The sequence below is a fragment of the Mytilus edulis genome, chromosome 9 (assembly GCF_963676685.1).
Source record: "Mytilus edulis chromosome 9, xbMytEdul2.2, whole genome shotgun sequence".
NCBI classification, from domain to species: Eukaryota; Metazoa; Mollusca; class Bivalvia; order Mytilida; family Mytilidae; genus Mytilus; species Mytilus edulis.
This window is the reverse complement of record NC_092352.1, coordinates 35,990,686-36,006,171: the sequence shown is the minus strand read 5'-3', so window position 1 is coordinate 36,006,171 and position 15,486 is coordinate 35,990,686. Positions and strand designations below refer to the sequence as shown.

The window sequence follows — 15,486 nt, the reverse complement described above, 5'->3', positions numbered from 1 at the left end:
TAATGAAATGCCAATATATTGAATAATTTCAAAATCCTGATTAATTTTGGTCTTTTTGAAATAATACAATTGACATTTCATCATGCTCATTACTACAGTTCATTTCTTTTACAAGTTCAGTTGTAATGTTATGTTGGACGTTCAACCTGTAGATATTCCTCAAAATCCAAATGTCAAACCTCAGTAATATTTCTTTTACAAAATGCTGAAGTTCTTTCATATGGTGAGCAATTTCCGATATTAATGCTGAACAAACAATTACTATAATGAATGTTATTATTATGTTATAAATGCCAAGCAATCGATTGTAAATGAATCATACTTTATATCTACCTAAATTGTGGGAAAATAAGGACTCAAAATAACAAGTATGCTAACAAATTGTCATTTATTTTTAAGACACTTATTTCTTTCTAGATTTCAAACAATTTTCGTTCGAAGAGGAAAACCTTTTATTTGTATATCTATATCAACTATGGGCGGTGGAAAATTAAATGATTGGTATGGATCACAATGTGGAAAACCTTTATGGAGACTAAAGTTGTACAGACTGTAATCTTAACCAGAAAATACATCCTTAGACTCATCTATATACCGAAGCCAAAGAACCATGAAATATGAGACATGTGACTAATTGATCGAGTTTCCTAGATGTATCTTCGATCTGTATATATCTAATATATATGTGAAATGCTGTGAACACACAAGCTTACACCTAAATATGTGCCAAAGATACGCCAATAATCTTCTCAAAATTTTAATTAAGCCTAACAATTAATACACTGAACTGCTGAAGTCAGTGAGATTAAAATGTATCATTAAAATCTTCCAAGCATTTACATGTAGCAGACTACAAAGCTATAAATTCTTGTACATACATGTATAGAATTGCATCAGTTAACATCTGATCATTTATTTACATGGTAGTATAATAGGATGATAAATATCTATACGTAGACAGTCTCCATGTATTGGCTATCTATTAATGTCATATCTATAACTGTAGTCGGGAGATGAACTAAAGTCTCCATGTATTGGCTATCTATTAATGTCATATCTATAACTGCAGTCGGGAGATAAACTAAGTAAATGGAAACCATTTATGCTTTACTTTGGAATCTGAAATGATGACCGATGTTACATCAGGAAGCAGTTACCATAAAAAGCGAGGAAATAAATTTCCGACCAGCTTCCGAATTTGTAATACATTATTCCTTTAACAGCTTAACTTCAGGATGAACTCAGCTGATTAGAACACATTTTCTGTGGTCAATATTTTAAGAGATAAAACTATGGTATCCTTTATAAATTCTACAACAGGCATATATTGATTAAATTTTATACTTTTATGGAAAATTTAATTAAATTCTCTTCTGCTCGAGATCATTTTTAATAAACTTATAAGTATGAGCAACTGAAATAATGATCAAGATTATTCTATGAAATTCTAGTTGATTGGAATTCAACTTCATCAAAAACTACCTTGACCAAAAACTTTAACCCGAAGTGGGACAGATGGATGAATGGACAGAAGAACAAACAGATGCACAGACCTAACAAGTGAAACTGCAAGCTACTGCTCACTGATGATACCCCCGCCGCAAGTGGATAATATTAATAGTGTAAAAATATGCAAGTGTTCGGTAAACAGGAAGTTGTCAAGTGATGAATCTGAAAACGCATCACACGGTATAGCTGACTTATAAAAATCCTGAAACCAAATTTCAGAAATCCTTGTATTGTAGTTCCTGAGAAAAATGTGACGAAAATTTTTAACTTGGTTATCATGTGTAAAATCATACAAGTGTTCGGTAAACAGGAAGTAGTCGAGTGATGAATCTGAAAACGCATCACACGGTATAGCTGACTTATATAAATCCTGAAACCAAATTTCAGAATCCTTGTATTGTAGTTCCTGAGAAAAATGTGACGAAAATTTTCAACTTGGCTATCATGTGTAAAATCATACAAGTGTTCGGTAAACAGGAAGTTGTCGATTGATGAATCTGAAAACGCATCACACGGTATAGCTGACTTATATAAATCCTGAAACCAAATTTCAGAAATCCTTGTATTGTAGTTCCTGAGAAAATTGTGACGAAAATTTTCAACTTGGCTATCATGTGTAAAATCAGACAAGTGTTCGGTAAACAGGAAGTTTTCAAGTGATGAATCTGAAAACGCATCACACGGTATGGCTGACATATATAAATGTTGATACCAATTACAGAAAGGGTGGATGTGTAGTTCCTGAGAAAAATGTGACGAAAGTTTCATGGGACGGACTGACTGACTGACGGACGGACGGACTGATGGACGGACGGACGGACTGACAGACAGAGGTAAAACAGTATACCCCCCCTTTTTTAAAGCGGGGTATAAAAACATAATGCCCCTAGGTGACGCATAAAAAGCAAATATTTAAAGAAGAGCATATTTCAAATAATCAATGCAAATAAATAAAGAACTACCTTGTAGCAAATTGTATGTGAATGAGATAAAATTGAGAATTGAGAGATAGCTGATACATGTACATGTATTTACTTTTATAGCAGATAGCTCTACATAAAGTGATATAAGACTTAACCATTACTTTGCCCAAAAATCGAACCTGAGCCTTTAAAATTTCCATATAAATATTATATGAGCTGCATCGGATAGAAATCAACCTTATGCAAGTTCACATATACATGTACATGCCTTAACTGAAGACCTATTGATGGCCTTCTGCTGTTGTCTGTTCTATGGTCGAGTAGTTGTCTCTTAGACACATTCCCAATTCCCATTTTTAATTTAACTTAATACTTTGATTGTTTTGGAACATTTAAATAAGAAATAATAGACGACTTTGGTCTTTTTTTGAAGGGCTCTTATTAAAACAACTCAATTTTCAAACAATTATAGTCTTTGCATAGAGATTTTTTCAACCAGAAATAGGATAACAAATGTGTTGATATTCATTTGTTTACGGTTAATTTCTAAACAAACAAGCTTGATATAGTGAGTTACTGAATATATCAATTGTTTTCTGTATCAATAGTTGCTGTCTGTAATATATACATTAACTGTTCACTTCAAATTAATATCCTAGTACTGCTCTACTGTTCATTGTGACAATTAGTTTGTGGCTCAAATTTGACAATAGAAAAAACCCTGGTATAATGACTTAATAAACACCATGTTATATAAATCAGGTTTAGGCATCAATTTCCTATTCCTAACCATAAAGATAAACTACCAATTATATCTATCATAAAGTGCTATTAGTAATAATTATATGTCTTCCTTTGTAGGAACATATTCCAGTAGAACAAAAGCTATAATGAGAGAGTATACAACCCCTATTTAACACTAGCCACCAGAAACAGATAAGATGATTGAAAGTAGTGAACAGTATATCAGTATTTTTAGACATCTTCTTTAACAAAGAATAGCTGAGAAAAAAGAAAACCATCTTTAGCAGCAGATGGAGACTCCATCCATAATTTCACTCATTGCAAAAGAATTGAAACTTTTTTACAGAATCCTTACCTCTTTGTCAAAGTATTAAAGCATTTGCAAGTCAACCTGTCCCATTGCAATAACACAGTAAACAAGAGGCTCTCAAGAGCCTGAATCGCTCACCTGAATTTTTTTGGTTTAATCTCTCATCAATGATTATTTTGGCTTTTCAATTTATTTAAATGTTCTTTGAATCGTCCTATTTTCTTCAAAAGCAAAAAAAAATCATTTTCTCCTATGTTCTATTTTAGCCATGGGAGCTATGTTTCTTGACATACAAGGAAATGAAATATAAAATTTATACTAGATACTCTGAAACTCTGATACTCATTTAGCCTAAGTTTGGCTGAAATTGATACAGCAGTTTCATAAGAGAAGATTTTTTAAAGTAAGTCAACATGATGAACAAATTGTGAAAAAAGTCTTTAAAGGGCAATAACTCCTAAAGAGGTCAATTGACAATTTTGGTCAAATTGACTTATTTGTAGATCTTACTTTGCTGATCATATTTGCTGTTTACAGTTTATCTTTATCTATAATAATATTCAAGATAATGACCAAAAACTGCAAAATTTCCTTAAAATTACCAATTAAGTGGCAGCAACCCAACAATTGGATGTTTGATTCATCTGAAAATTTCAGGGCTGATAGATATTGACCTAATGAACATTTTTACTCCATGTCAGATTTGCTCTTAATGCTTTCGTTTTTGAGATATAAGCCAAAAACTGCATTTGACCCCTATGTTCTATTTTAAGTAACGGCGGCCATGTTTTTTGACGGATCAAAAATCAAAGCACACACTTTGTGCAGGATAATCTAAGGAACAACCATGCTAAGTTTTAACCAAATCCATTCAGTAGTTTCAGAGGAGAAGATTTTTTAAAGTTAGCAAATATGATGAACAAATTGTGAAAAATTGTCATTAAAGGACAATAACCCCTTAAGGGGTCAATTGACAATTTTGGTCATATTAACTTATTTGTAGATCTTACTTTGCTGATCTTTTTTGCTGTTTACAGTTTATCTTTATCTATAATAATATTCAAGATAATGACCAAAAACTGCAAAATTTCCTTAAAATTACCAATTAAGTGGCAGCAACCCAACAATTGGATGTTTGATTCATCTGAAAATTTCAGGGCTGATAGATATTGACCTAATGAACATTTTTACTCCATGTCAGATTTGCTCTTAATGCTTTCGTTTTTGAGATATAAGCCAAAAACTGCATTTGACCCCTATGTTCTATTTTAAGTAACGGCGGCCATGTTTTTTGACGGATCAAAAATCAAAGCACACACTTTGTGCAGGATAATCTAAGGAACAACCATGCTAAGTTTTAACCAAATCCATTCAGTAGTTTCAGAGGAGAAGATTTTTTAAAGTTAGCAAATATGATGAACAAATTGTGAAAAATTGTCATTAAAGGACAATAACCCCTTAAGGGGTCAATTGACAATTTTGGTCATATTAACTTATTTGTAGATCTTACTTTGCTGATCTTTTTTGCTGTTTACAGTTTATCTTTATCTATAATAATATTCAAGATAATGACCAAAAACTGCAAAATTTCCTTAAAATTACCAATTAAGTGGCAGCAACCCAACAATGGTTTGTTTGATTCATCTGAAAATTTCAGGGCTGATAGATCTTGACCTAATGAACATTTTTACCCCATGTCAGATTTGCTCTAAATGCTTTCGTTTTTGAGATATAAGCCAAAAACTGCATTTGACCCCTATGTTCTATTTTAAGTAACGGCGGCCATGTTTTTTGACGGATCAAAAATCGAAGCGCACATTTTGTGCAGGATATACTAAGGAACAATCATGTTAAGTTTCATTCAAATCCATTCAGTAGTTTCAGAGGAGAAGATGTTTGAAAAATTGTTAACGACGACGACGACGACGACGGACGCCAAGTGATGAGAAAAGCTCACATGGCCTTTTAGGCCAGGTGAGCTAATAAACATGAATAATGAATTTCTATATGGTATATGTAAGAACTTTTAAAATAGTTCTCATTAATCTTTTTTTTATATCATTGTTTGTATTGTATTGTATTATGATTTTTTTTTATGTTGTAATGTTTATGCCCTTTGGGGCCCATAATTGGAAATAAAATATCTTCTTCTTCTGTAACCAGCTACATATTTTATCATAAATTTTGTGAATTTTGCCTCATTATGTATGAAAGGAAAAATTAGGGGTAAATGTCAATAAGGAGTACAGCAACCAAATGACCAAAATCATCCTGAACAATAGACAGATGTCAATACATTGAACAATGTCCAGCTGTAAGGCCATAAAAAAGAATAGGTTTGTTTGCCCAAACCCTACCTACCCAGAAAAAAGCTTCCTACTCAAATTCTTTTATTGTCCTGATTTGAAGAAGTTTTTTTTTAATCAGATAGGCATGAAGACTAATTAACATCCGATACTTCAATTTCTTTAAAAAAAAATAATTTTAAAAATGCCTACCTACCTACCCACTGTCTTAACCTTGGGTAGGGTTTTGGCAAACCAAAATATTTTTAATTGTGGCCTAAACTGCCCAGAGTTTAAATACATTTCCCCTTTCGTCATTTTTACTCATATCTGCAAAGAAAGATAGCCTAGGATAACTGAATAATTTTAAGCTCATCAATTGATTTAGTATTGGAATCATTTGAAAGTTGATTGAAACAAAAACGAAAAGTTGCACCGGTTGTCATGCTAAGCATACCTATACTTATAATTCCTATTACAGTAAAACAAGAAGAATTTGTTGACAGATCATTAAAGTGCTTGCAAATTAAAAGTCATGACCAGACATCATGGATAAGCTGTTGACCAAATATGAAGTCATTTGGTTCAGCAGAACCTGCGAAAAGTAAAAACAAAACATTTGGCAGATGAACAGATTGACAAGTTGGTTGCAATATAGAACCCACACCTAGAGCCGTGGTATAATTATTCTTTAACTTTTGTTGTGTAACAGCAAAATGGAAAAAGAATTTTAAAGGGGCACTAGCTGTCAAATTCATTGTAACCGATTTGACTCAAATTCTCATATTTGGTTTATAACAATGTAAAACATTTATCCAAACTATCAAAAGTCTAAAATAAACAGTTTACAGAGCATGGGGTAGATAATATATAGGTTCGTTTCGTGTGTATTTTAGTCCAGACGCCATCTAATTAACTATCGATTTGACCTCAGATGACCATATAAGCGATGTAAACAAAAATAAAGATACGAATAGATTAAACCAACACGTGCAATTGCATTTTTATAGGTCTGTTTGATTTTATTTTATAGATTAAAAATAGATGTTTCTCATTGTTTTTAACCATATAAGAATGATTTTAAGTGCATCGAATTAGTAATCAAATGATTTACCGTAGTTTCACTTTCATTATTGACATTCTTTTTCTTTAAATAACCAGTACACGTACAATGCATGCGTTGTCAATCTCTAGCTAGCCAGACTAGGGGGTTAACTTGAAGTTCACATGAATACCGGTTAGAATGATGATGACGTTTTCACTTGCAAGTGAATCAGTAAAAAATTATGTTTAATCGCTTATTTCAACAAAATTAAAGGAAATTGATTGCTAAAAGCAAATTATTATTTCATTATTCCAATTTGATTAATGATTGATCTAAAAAAAATATCATACTTTATTTTTATATATATATCGTAGCTAGTGCCCCTTTAATATGTCGGAAAACAATATGCAATAGATTATATAGCAAAACTCCAACTAAAAAAATCTTCATCTGGAAATTTCACACTTTAAGGTTTGAAAAGATTCTTAGACAGCTATTGATAATTTACAATCTGCCAATATTTTGTATTCAAAATGACAACATGAAAGATAATTTATAGATGAAAATTGATCAGTTGGCTGATACTTGCTAAATCTTAATTAAAACTGATCAAGCTGAGGGAAACATCATAAACTATGGTAATGACTGCCTAACTCAAGGTCTTGGTGACCTAAATGAGCTACTTGGACTTAGCTTGAATATAAGACTCTTACAGATGCACCCTTATGACATGTTACAGAATAGCAAGAATTGTAAACATGAAATTGCTAAAAATGCAACTTTTCATATAATTAATTTCATGGTTATAAGGGCCATAACTCTTTTAAAAATAATTGATCTGCACAGCTTTTCAACTTCTTCCAAGACATTGCAAATATGAACCTATGATATAAGTTTCATATAAATCTGGCAAGAATTGTGCACATCAGAGTGCTAACAATGCAACCTCCATATAACTAATATTTCCAATGGGGCATAACTCTTTTGAAAATAATTGATCAGCACTGATTTTCCAACTTTTCCAAGACATTGCTTATATAACCAATGATATAAGTTTCACAAAAAACTGGCAAGGACTGCACAAGTACATAAGAATGGATGCAAGACATTACCCATGATAATTACCATGTCCCTCGCAAAAGGGAGGGTAGCACTTAAGGCCCCCTCAGAGCTGCCAGTGGGGGCATAATAACACTTAATGTCCCCTCTGCTGCCTTTGGGGGATAAAAAATAGGATTTACTGCACTTGACTTTGTTAAATCAATGAACTACATGAACAACGTTTATAGATCTTGTATAGATCTTACCTTTTCATGTGGCCTGGAGAGGACAACAGACAGACAACACAACACTACAATAGTCACTATGATATATCTTGCTGCAGACATGATAACAGTATCATCTGAAATACAGACAAAAACAATTTACATAATATACTGAATAACAATTCCCTCTTGTACACTTACACAGCAATTCACAATCGGTAATAATCTATATGTCTATGGCAGAACTGCAAACATTTAACAATATCTGTATGTATAAAGGTATTTATATAATGGTAAGTATTGTTTATTACAGTTACAGTTTGACAGAGAGGACCTAATACCTGTTTATAGCAATTGGGCATAAAAATATACAACTTTATGTGCTTAATTGTAAGTTGAAATCTTACAATTGCGTTGAATCTACAAGATTTTTGTAAAATACAACCGTAGTTCTTCTTCGTACCTTGTGAATTGAAGACCTGGTCCAACTTTGTGACATATGCATGGCCAATACAAATACAAATATTTTGTTGAAGAATAGTTTAATGGTGGTTGCTGCTTATCATGAACATGAGGAAGCTAAATATTGAACCAAACCAAAGGTTCAATACAGAAAAATTCTACAAAAGTGTTGTGGAAGCCATCATGATTTTGTTAACAATTTTTCAAATATCTGTGATATGTGCGACTGGTCATCCTCCTTTCCTTGATTGTTACATTCCTTATCAATAAGGCAACTAATCATTTAATTTTTACTTGCAATGAGTAACAAGACAGGTTCCACTACCGCAGCAGAAACTGCTTACCCGTCAAGAGCACCTGAGTTTACCAAGTTTTTTGGTGGGGTTCTTGTTGCTTAATCTTTCTAAAATTGTGTTTTGTTGACTGTAAATTGTGTTGTCTGAAATTCTTCAACTTTTTGGTTTTGATTGCCAGTTGGTATATTATTTTGTGTTCTTCCCTTGATTAAGATTTAACTAGAGAATATAGAGAACTAGGTGCTAGGGGCTGTCGTAAACTTGCAGTGAGGTTAAATCTTTTCTACTTTGTGTGTTAAAGCCTCACTGTGACTTTGAGATGAAGAACAGCAATACATGTTCTGTTCCTTTGCTTTTTCAGTGTGTTTTTTTGCCATGCATGTACTGATCTTATGTCCTATATCCTTAGTTTTTTATCAAGGAGTAAATTAATTGTGGTCTGTGTCCACTTACATCAAAATACTGCAATTCTTTGAAACCCCAAAAACCCTATTTATCTTTGCAATCTTTATATATGAATCTTAATCTCAGACCATCAGGTTTATCAAATTGAATATCTAAATGGATTCTTAATTAACTTAAACTATGCAAAGTACTCCTAAACATTCTAAAGAACTAAAATGTAATTAAGTTTTTCAAGAAACATTTCAGTTTGGTTAAATTAATTTTAATGGATTTGTCAAAGATACTAATGACGTTTGTTTGAATTTTTAATGATGTCATGAATCTCAATTAAGACAATTTGAAGAATTTTAAAGATGCATGATAGCGTGATGCACAACCATTTTTAAAATATGCAAATTATGATTTATCATGAAGTATTGAACGTAAGCCGCAGAATAAAATAAAACTGATCAATTTATCTTTAATGGTGTATTTGGATTATATCATATCTAACACAGATTAAGATAATACATCATAGTATAGGCTACAAGAAAATCAATTGTTAATTACATGCCATTCTCAAAGTGTTGAAATATCAATGAACTCTTCATCAACTGTCAAATGCATACTGTTGTGAAGGAATTAGTCTCTAGGCTTCAATACTAAATCAACAGGAAACAATCCTAATTCATTTTATAGAACTAAAGCTAAATTCTGATTTACCATAATAAACCCTTAAACTACAACATTAAGCAATTCAGTATACACTTACAGTGGAGTCTGGGAAGAAAAATTACACAACATTATGATTTTAAACTCACAAATTTTCAACAGAATTATTTTTCCTATCATCCAGTGGAACCTGAATTAAAAGTAACCATTCAAATTAAATCTTGGACAACCAGAACATATAATCAAACTCTCAAAACCAGTGGTGTTAAACAACCAACAATCAATCAATACCAGAAGAAAACCCAGGGGGTTTCAGGAGTTGGAACTTGCAACCCCCCCTTTTTTTGGACAATCAATTCATTTGAATAAGGACATATGGTTTGAACACTCCCTTTTCTTCCTGGGTTGGTATTTCCCCCTCCCCCATTTTAGGGTCTTGTAAAGTATAATGTGGTATGAGTTTTGCTCATTGTTGAAGGCTGTATAGTAATCTGTAGTTTTTAACTTTTAAATTAAGATTAAGTTATTAGAGAATTGAAATGACAGATTCAGCAATGTTTCCATTTATAAAGGGACATAACTCAAGAACGATAAAAGTGACCACCCAATTTCATCTATAGTTCATCTGTTTTGTGGTACATTGTATTAAGCATTGTGTTTAAGATTTTTAACATTCGGTTGAGGCAAACGAAAAAACAAAGTTTTATAAATTGTTACTTGGATGGAGAGTTGTCTCATTGGCACTCATACCACATCTTCCTATATCTATATAAGAGAACAGAAACCAATTTTTGTGGCAAACTTACACAACAAATGTAGACTGATGGTACACTTTTAAATGCACCCTCCAGTACAGTGAAGGCATGAAAATACTGTATCAAAGAATACAAGTAGGTACTGAAAATGAGGTGTAAGTACTTAAACTGATAAATAAATGAAACCTTCTGTATATATATATATAAAATTCTTAAAATTCTTATATGTCGTCAACAAACATGACAAATGATGTTCTAAGTTTGCATAACAATGAGATTCATACATGTACATGTACACCTTAAACATGTAACAAGGAACTATTTGAATCTGGAATAATTTTGAATTCTGGAAAATTGATGAGAAATCTATACTGAAAACTAGTGAAAGTAAAATTAACCTTAGCCATGCACGCATGGCTAACCCTATTTAGTTGGGTTAGTTTTCATCATACATTTCTAATCAATATTACAGAATTCAAAATTATTCCATATTCAAATAGTTCCTTATTATGTATGTTCATGATGTTATAGTGGTTATTGGTACATTGTATGTATTTCTTTTTGTCAGCTGAGTTTCAACGTTTATGTACATGCAATTTTTAAGAACTTCTACTGGGAAAATTGAAATTTATATTCTAAGAAATTTAATGGTAAATATAAAAAAAAACATCATTAAGGCCTTCATGTCATTGTCACATTCTGGTAAATCAAATAAAAAGCATCCTGTATTTTCAGAAATCATTATGTGCCTTTAATAAAACTATTGTTGGGCAAATTACAAAATATATGAGAAATTAACGAAACCAATTTCAGGAAAAACTGTAAACAAATTTTATAAGTTTAAAATGCAAGATCAATTATTGGACTTTGATCTTGATTTACTATGATTGCCAGTTTCCTACTGACTGTTGATAGTACTCTCCTGTTACTCAGCATTCATACATCAATAAATACTGGCTGCCATGCTATAGTTAAGAGTGCTGATGGTGTTTAATGATACAGTGTAACCTTCCTAATCTGACACCCGAGTATTCCAACATCCTACTATAACTGACACATTTTTCTGGTCCCAAAATATGGCTATCCTTGCAGAAAAACATGAGTAATCTGACATCCTGGGCCATAAAAAAGAATAGGTTTGTTTGCCCAAACGCTACCTACCCAGAATAAAGCTTCCTACTCAAATGCTTTTATTGTCCTGATTTGAAGAAGTTTTTTTTTTAATCATATAGGCATGAAGACTAATAAACACCCAATACTTCAATTTCTCTTTTTGAATAAAAAAAAAGAAAATGCCTACCTACCTACCCACTGTCTCAAACTTTGGGTACGGTTTAGGCAAACCAAAATATTTTTAATCGTGGCCCTGCTTAATCCCACATTTTTTTCTAGTCCCCCAGTGTGTCGGATAACACAGGTTACACTGTATTTTTAAGTTATTGCAACGCTTTTATACATTCAGTCTGATTAAAACCAGCCCCCAATATCCAATTACTTGCCTTTTTGAACAAACGCAAGTGGATAGTGGGGGCTGGTTTAAATCAGACTGTTATACATTTACAATATTATTGAAACAATAAAATTCTGAGTAATAAAATATATGACAATAGGATTTAAAAAAAAACTTCCAATCAGTTCTTTGATGTCTTTATAAATTGAAGAAAAACAAAACCCAAGGGAACATTTAAAGTAGTCTATAGAAAAATTTTGGATTTGAAATTTCTACTGGGAGTAACTGACTAAGAATCCAATGTTTATTGGTATTGTCTCCAGTATGGATAGACTCATCAAAATATTCATACTGGGCTTCTAGCTGTACTAACTTGTATGGATACAAGCATCCCACAGCTATCATAACTTCACTTCTAAAGCTCAATGAAGCTAAATGGGAGGTTTATAAATCTATTAAGGCAGCAGCCTTTATACAAACTGTTTATATAAGTTTCTACTGAACTTAAAATAAATGCAGGGGCAGTGAAAAGCTCCAATCACCAAAAGTTTAAAACACAGGCCAACAACTCAAAATCATGTAGCTTTGATTTTGGTATAACCACAACCTTTTCACTAATGTACAATGCATAATATATGTAATAATGACTTCAATCTGAGACTTCTATAACACAGTGTGTTAAACAAATGTTAAGTAGTCTCAGTTGTGTTATAGTAGTCTCAGCTTCAATATAATACTTCAAGAATTGTTATGCTTTAGAGAATGCCATTTCAGTTTGGTATTGTTCTAATACCTTTATGACCTTTTACAAAAATATAAAGGATTTATAAAAATTGAGAATTATTCATACCCATAATAATACTAATTAGCACAGGTGAATAATATCTTATCCCTATTGGGATTTGAAAGTCAGAGTTTTGACATTAGAAATTTCAATACGAATAATTCATCAGTCCCTTTATTCAATTCAATTCAATTCAATATTTATTGGAAAGAGCACAATAGATACAGACAAAGTCACTATGTATATATAGTATGAAAATAATTTAGTTTAATTTCCCTGATTTTGAGTCTGTGTTATCATGGTTATCAATGGTAATGGTAGTCTCATCCTGCTATAACTAAACTGTTTTAATACATTTCATTTATTATAAACTGATTTTTACAATTAGCATGTAAACGAATAACCTTAAATGATCTTTGTTTAATTTACCTGAATTTGTCCAGAAGTCACAATTTTTTTATGACTCAGTCAATATTTAAACAGATTTAATAATTTCCTGGGTCAACTGTACATATGTCCATATCACTTAAAACTGGCTAAAATCCTGAGAGTGTCAACAACATATGCTGTCATTCGTAAACACAACAAAGAAATCAAATCATTAATAATTCTCACCTGGCTCCTTGTTGCTGCAACAAGCAGTTGTGTGCTAATTATAAATTTAAAATGGCCACCGGACTGGTTCTATATTTATCCGGAATCGATTTTCCATCATTGGATGAGCAATAAAGTTAATAGCATTGTGAACATTTATGGATTTTACTTTTTCGTAATGTTACTGTTACAAATATTCTGACTGCTACTATAGACCTTTGTGTTTTGCCATTTTTTTTTATTCTTATAAGAGCAGTTAAAAAAAATTAGATTTATAGCCCAGCTGCTGATCTCGTAACTGCGATCACTAGAAAAATTCATAAATCATCTATTAGTCCCAGTTTGGTAGAATATTAAAAGGAATTTCACCAGTCTTGACAAGTGCACTAAAACTATTAACGTTCAAAATCTTATGCAAAATCTCTAGAAAAACTGCCTAGGCTTGCCTCTATGTTGTCATGTAGTATCTATGTGGATAGTTTGAGACTTTAAATTTCTAGCTCGACATGTGGTCGCAAAATTGTATATCGTCAAGTTTTCGGAATTCCTGTAAGTTAATAACTGAACATCTCTTATTAATTGTCGACCTTTTTTTATTGTATGAATCTTCTTTCGACCTAGAGAAAATCTTTTGAAGGGAAACTGTCAGCTACATTGCTTCAACATTGATCGGGTAGGTGTTAACCTAAAACATAATTATCATAGGGAGGAAAAAAATGAACAGTATGTTTATAACCTTATTAATATAAGTATAGCCAAGCTTAAAACAATTCAAAAGAGTTCCCAAAGTTGTTATCTTTACAAATAACATAAAATTCAGAAGTTGTCGTTAAAAATAGATGAAAAAATACTATTATTTTAATCAGATAGAATCATACTCCCACAATTCTCTAAATTTGTGGAATTATGAAAAATGCATTGACCAATCTATGATATCCACATATATCCCTGCTGTGAAAAAAAAACTGTTCAGCAAAGCGATAAGAGGTTATGAAAAATATCTATTAACCCCCTGAACCGATTTATTACTGTGAAATTTTAAAACTGCTGCCACTGCTATACAGAAGGAAATATAAAACAACCAAGATGCAAATACGGTTGTCGTGCTCAGTACTCTTTTTGTGTGAATGTGTTTTTTGGACTCTTATCCTCTTTTTTTTTCTTTTTTCTGTTTATCGTCATCCTAAACTGGACAAAGAGGGACAACTCTAATTAAATAAGAGTAGTAATTCTCAAAAATCATAAGTTAACCACTTCATATGTGGTTTAACGCTTTTAATAACCGAGTAGAAATCGTGTTTTTCATGTGTTATGTCTATGCAAAACAAATTGCATACTGACCAATCACCCAATCGAATGTCCCTACTATGCATTTATTAACTTTGCAAATAAAACCCGTAAAATATCGTTTGATCTGGAACTCTATAGTAACGCAGCTATTCTACAACAAGTGAATCAGTGTCACTAATCTCTCAGTGCTTTTAACTAGTTCCTTAAATGCATCGAAAACATTATTGACCTACTATCAAAGAACTTATCATTAACTTTTGTAATAAAACGCATAATTGCTGAATGTAAAAAAGAAATTACAAAATTTCCATTTGAATGAAATGTTGATTTGAAAATTTGATCGCAAATATATTTGCTGCAACTCATTTAAATTCTTCTTCTCTAATGAGAAAAGTAAACACACTAGATATACTTACTGAAGGTATGATGTGAATATTCAAGCTGTTATTTTTCACATTTTAAAAACAACATTTATGTTCGTTTCGGCAATAAAGTGTATCGACAGGTTGTATGTATTTCTATGGACATCAATTGCACCCCTTTAATATCAGACTTGTTGTTGTGCTGTTATGTGGCAAAACTCAGGAAAAAACAGTCTTAATTCCATTCAAAATTGATATATTCAACAGCACTTATTATTATCTTGATGACATTGTTCGTTAAATTTTCAAGAATATCTAGATATACTGCCGATTTTTACCCAAAGGAACTGAAATTA

At 31.8% G+C, this 15,486-nt stretch overlaps 1 protein-coding gene across 4 annotated transcripts in view; it reads right to left on the bottom strand.

Annotated features, from left to right (window-relative positions):
• The window catches only part of LOC139489671 (uncharacterized), a 55,563-nt gene extending 41,931 nt beyond the window's left edge, over positions 1–13,632 (bottom strand). For 2 of the 4 annotated variants that reach the window (XM_071276325.1, XM_071276327.1), the window contains exons 1-2: positions 13,500–13,632; positions 8,124–8,218 (exon numbers count right to left, since the gene is read on the bottom strand). In XM_071276325.1, the coding sequence (XP_071132426.1) occupies positions 8,124–8,204 (81 nt within the window). In that variant the 5' untranslated portion in view covers positions 8,205–8,218; positions 13,500–13,632. Of the gene's footprint in view, positions 1–8,123; positions 8,219–13,313 lie in introns of all 4 variants that reach the window. The other 2 variants (XM_071276326.1, XM_071276328.1) reach the window with 2 other exon arrangements.
• Between the last annotated feature and the right edge of the window lie 1,854 nt (positions 13,633–15,486).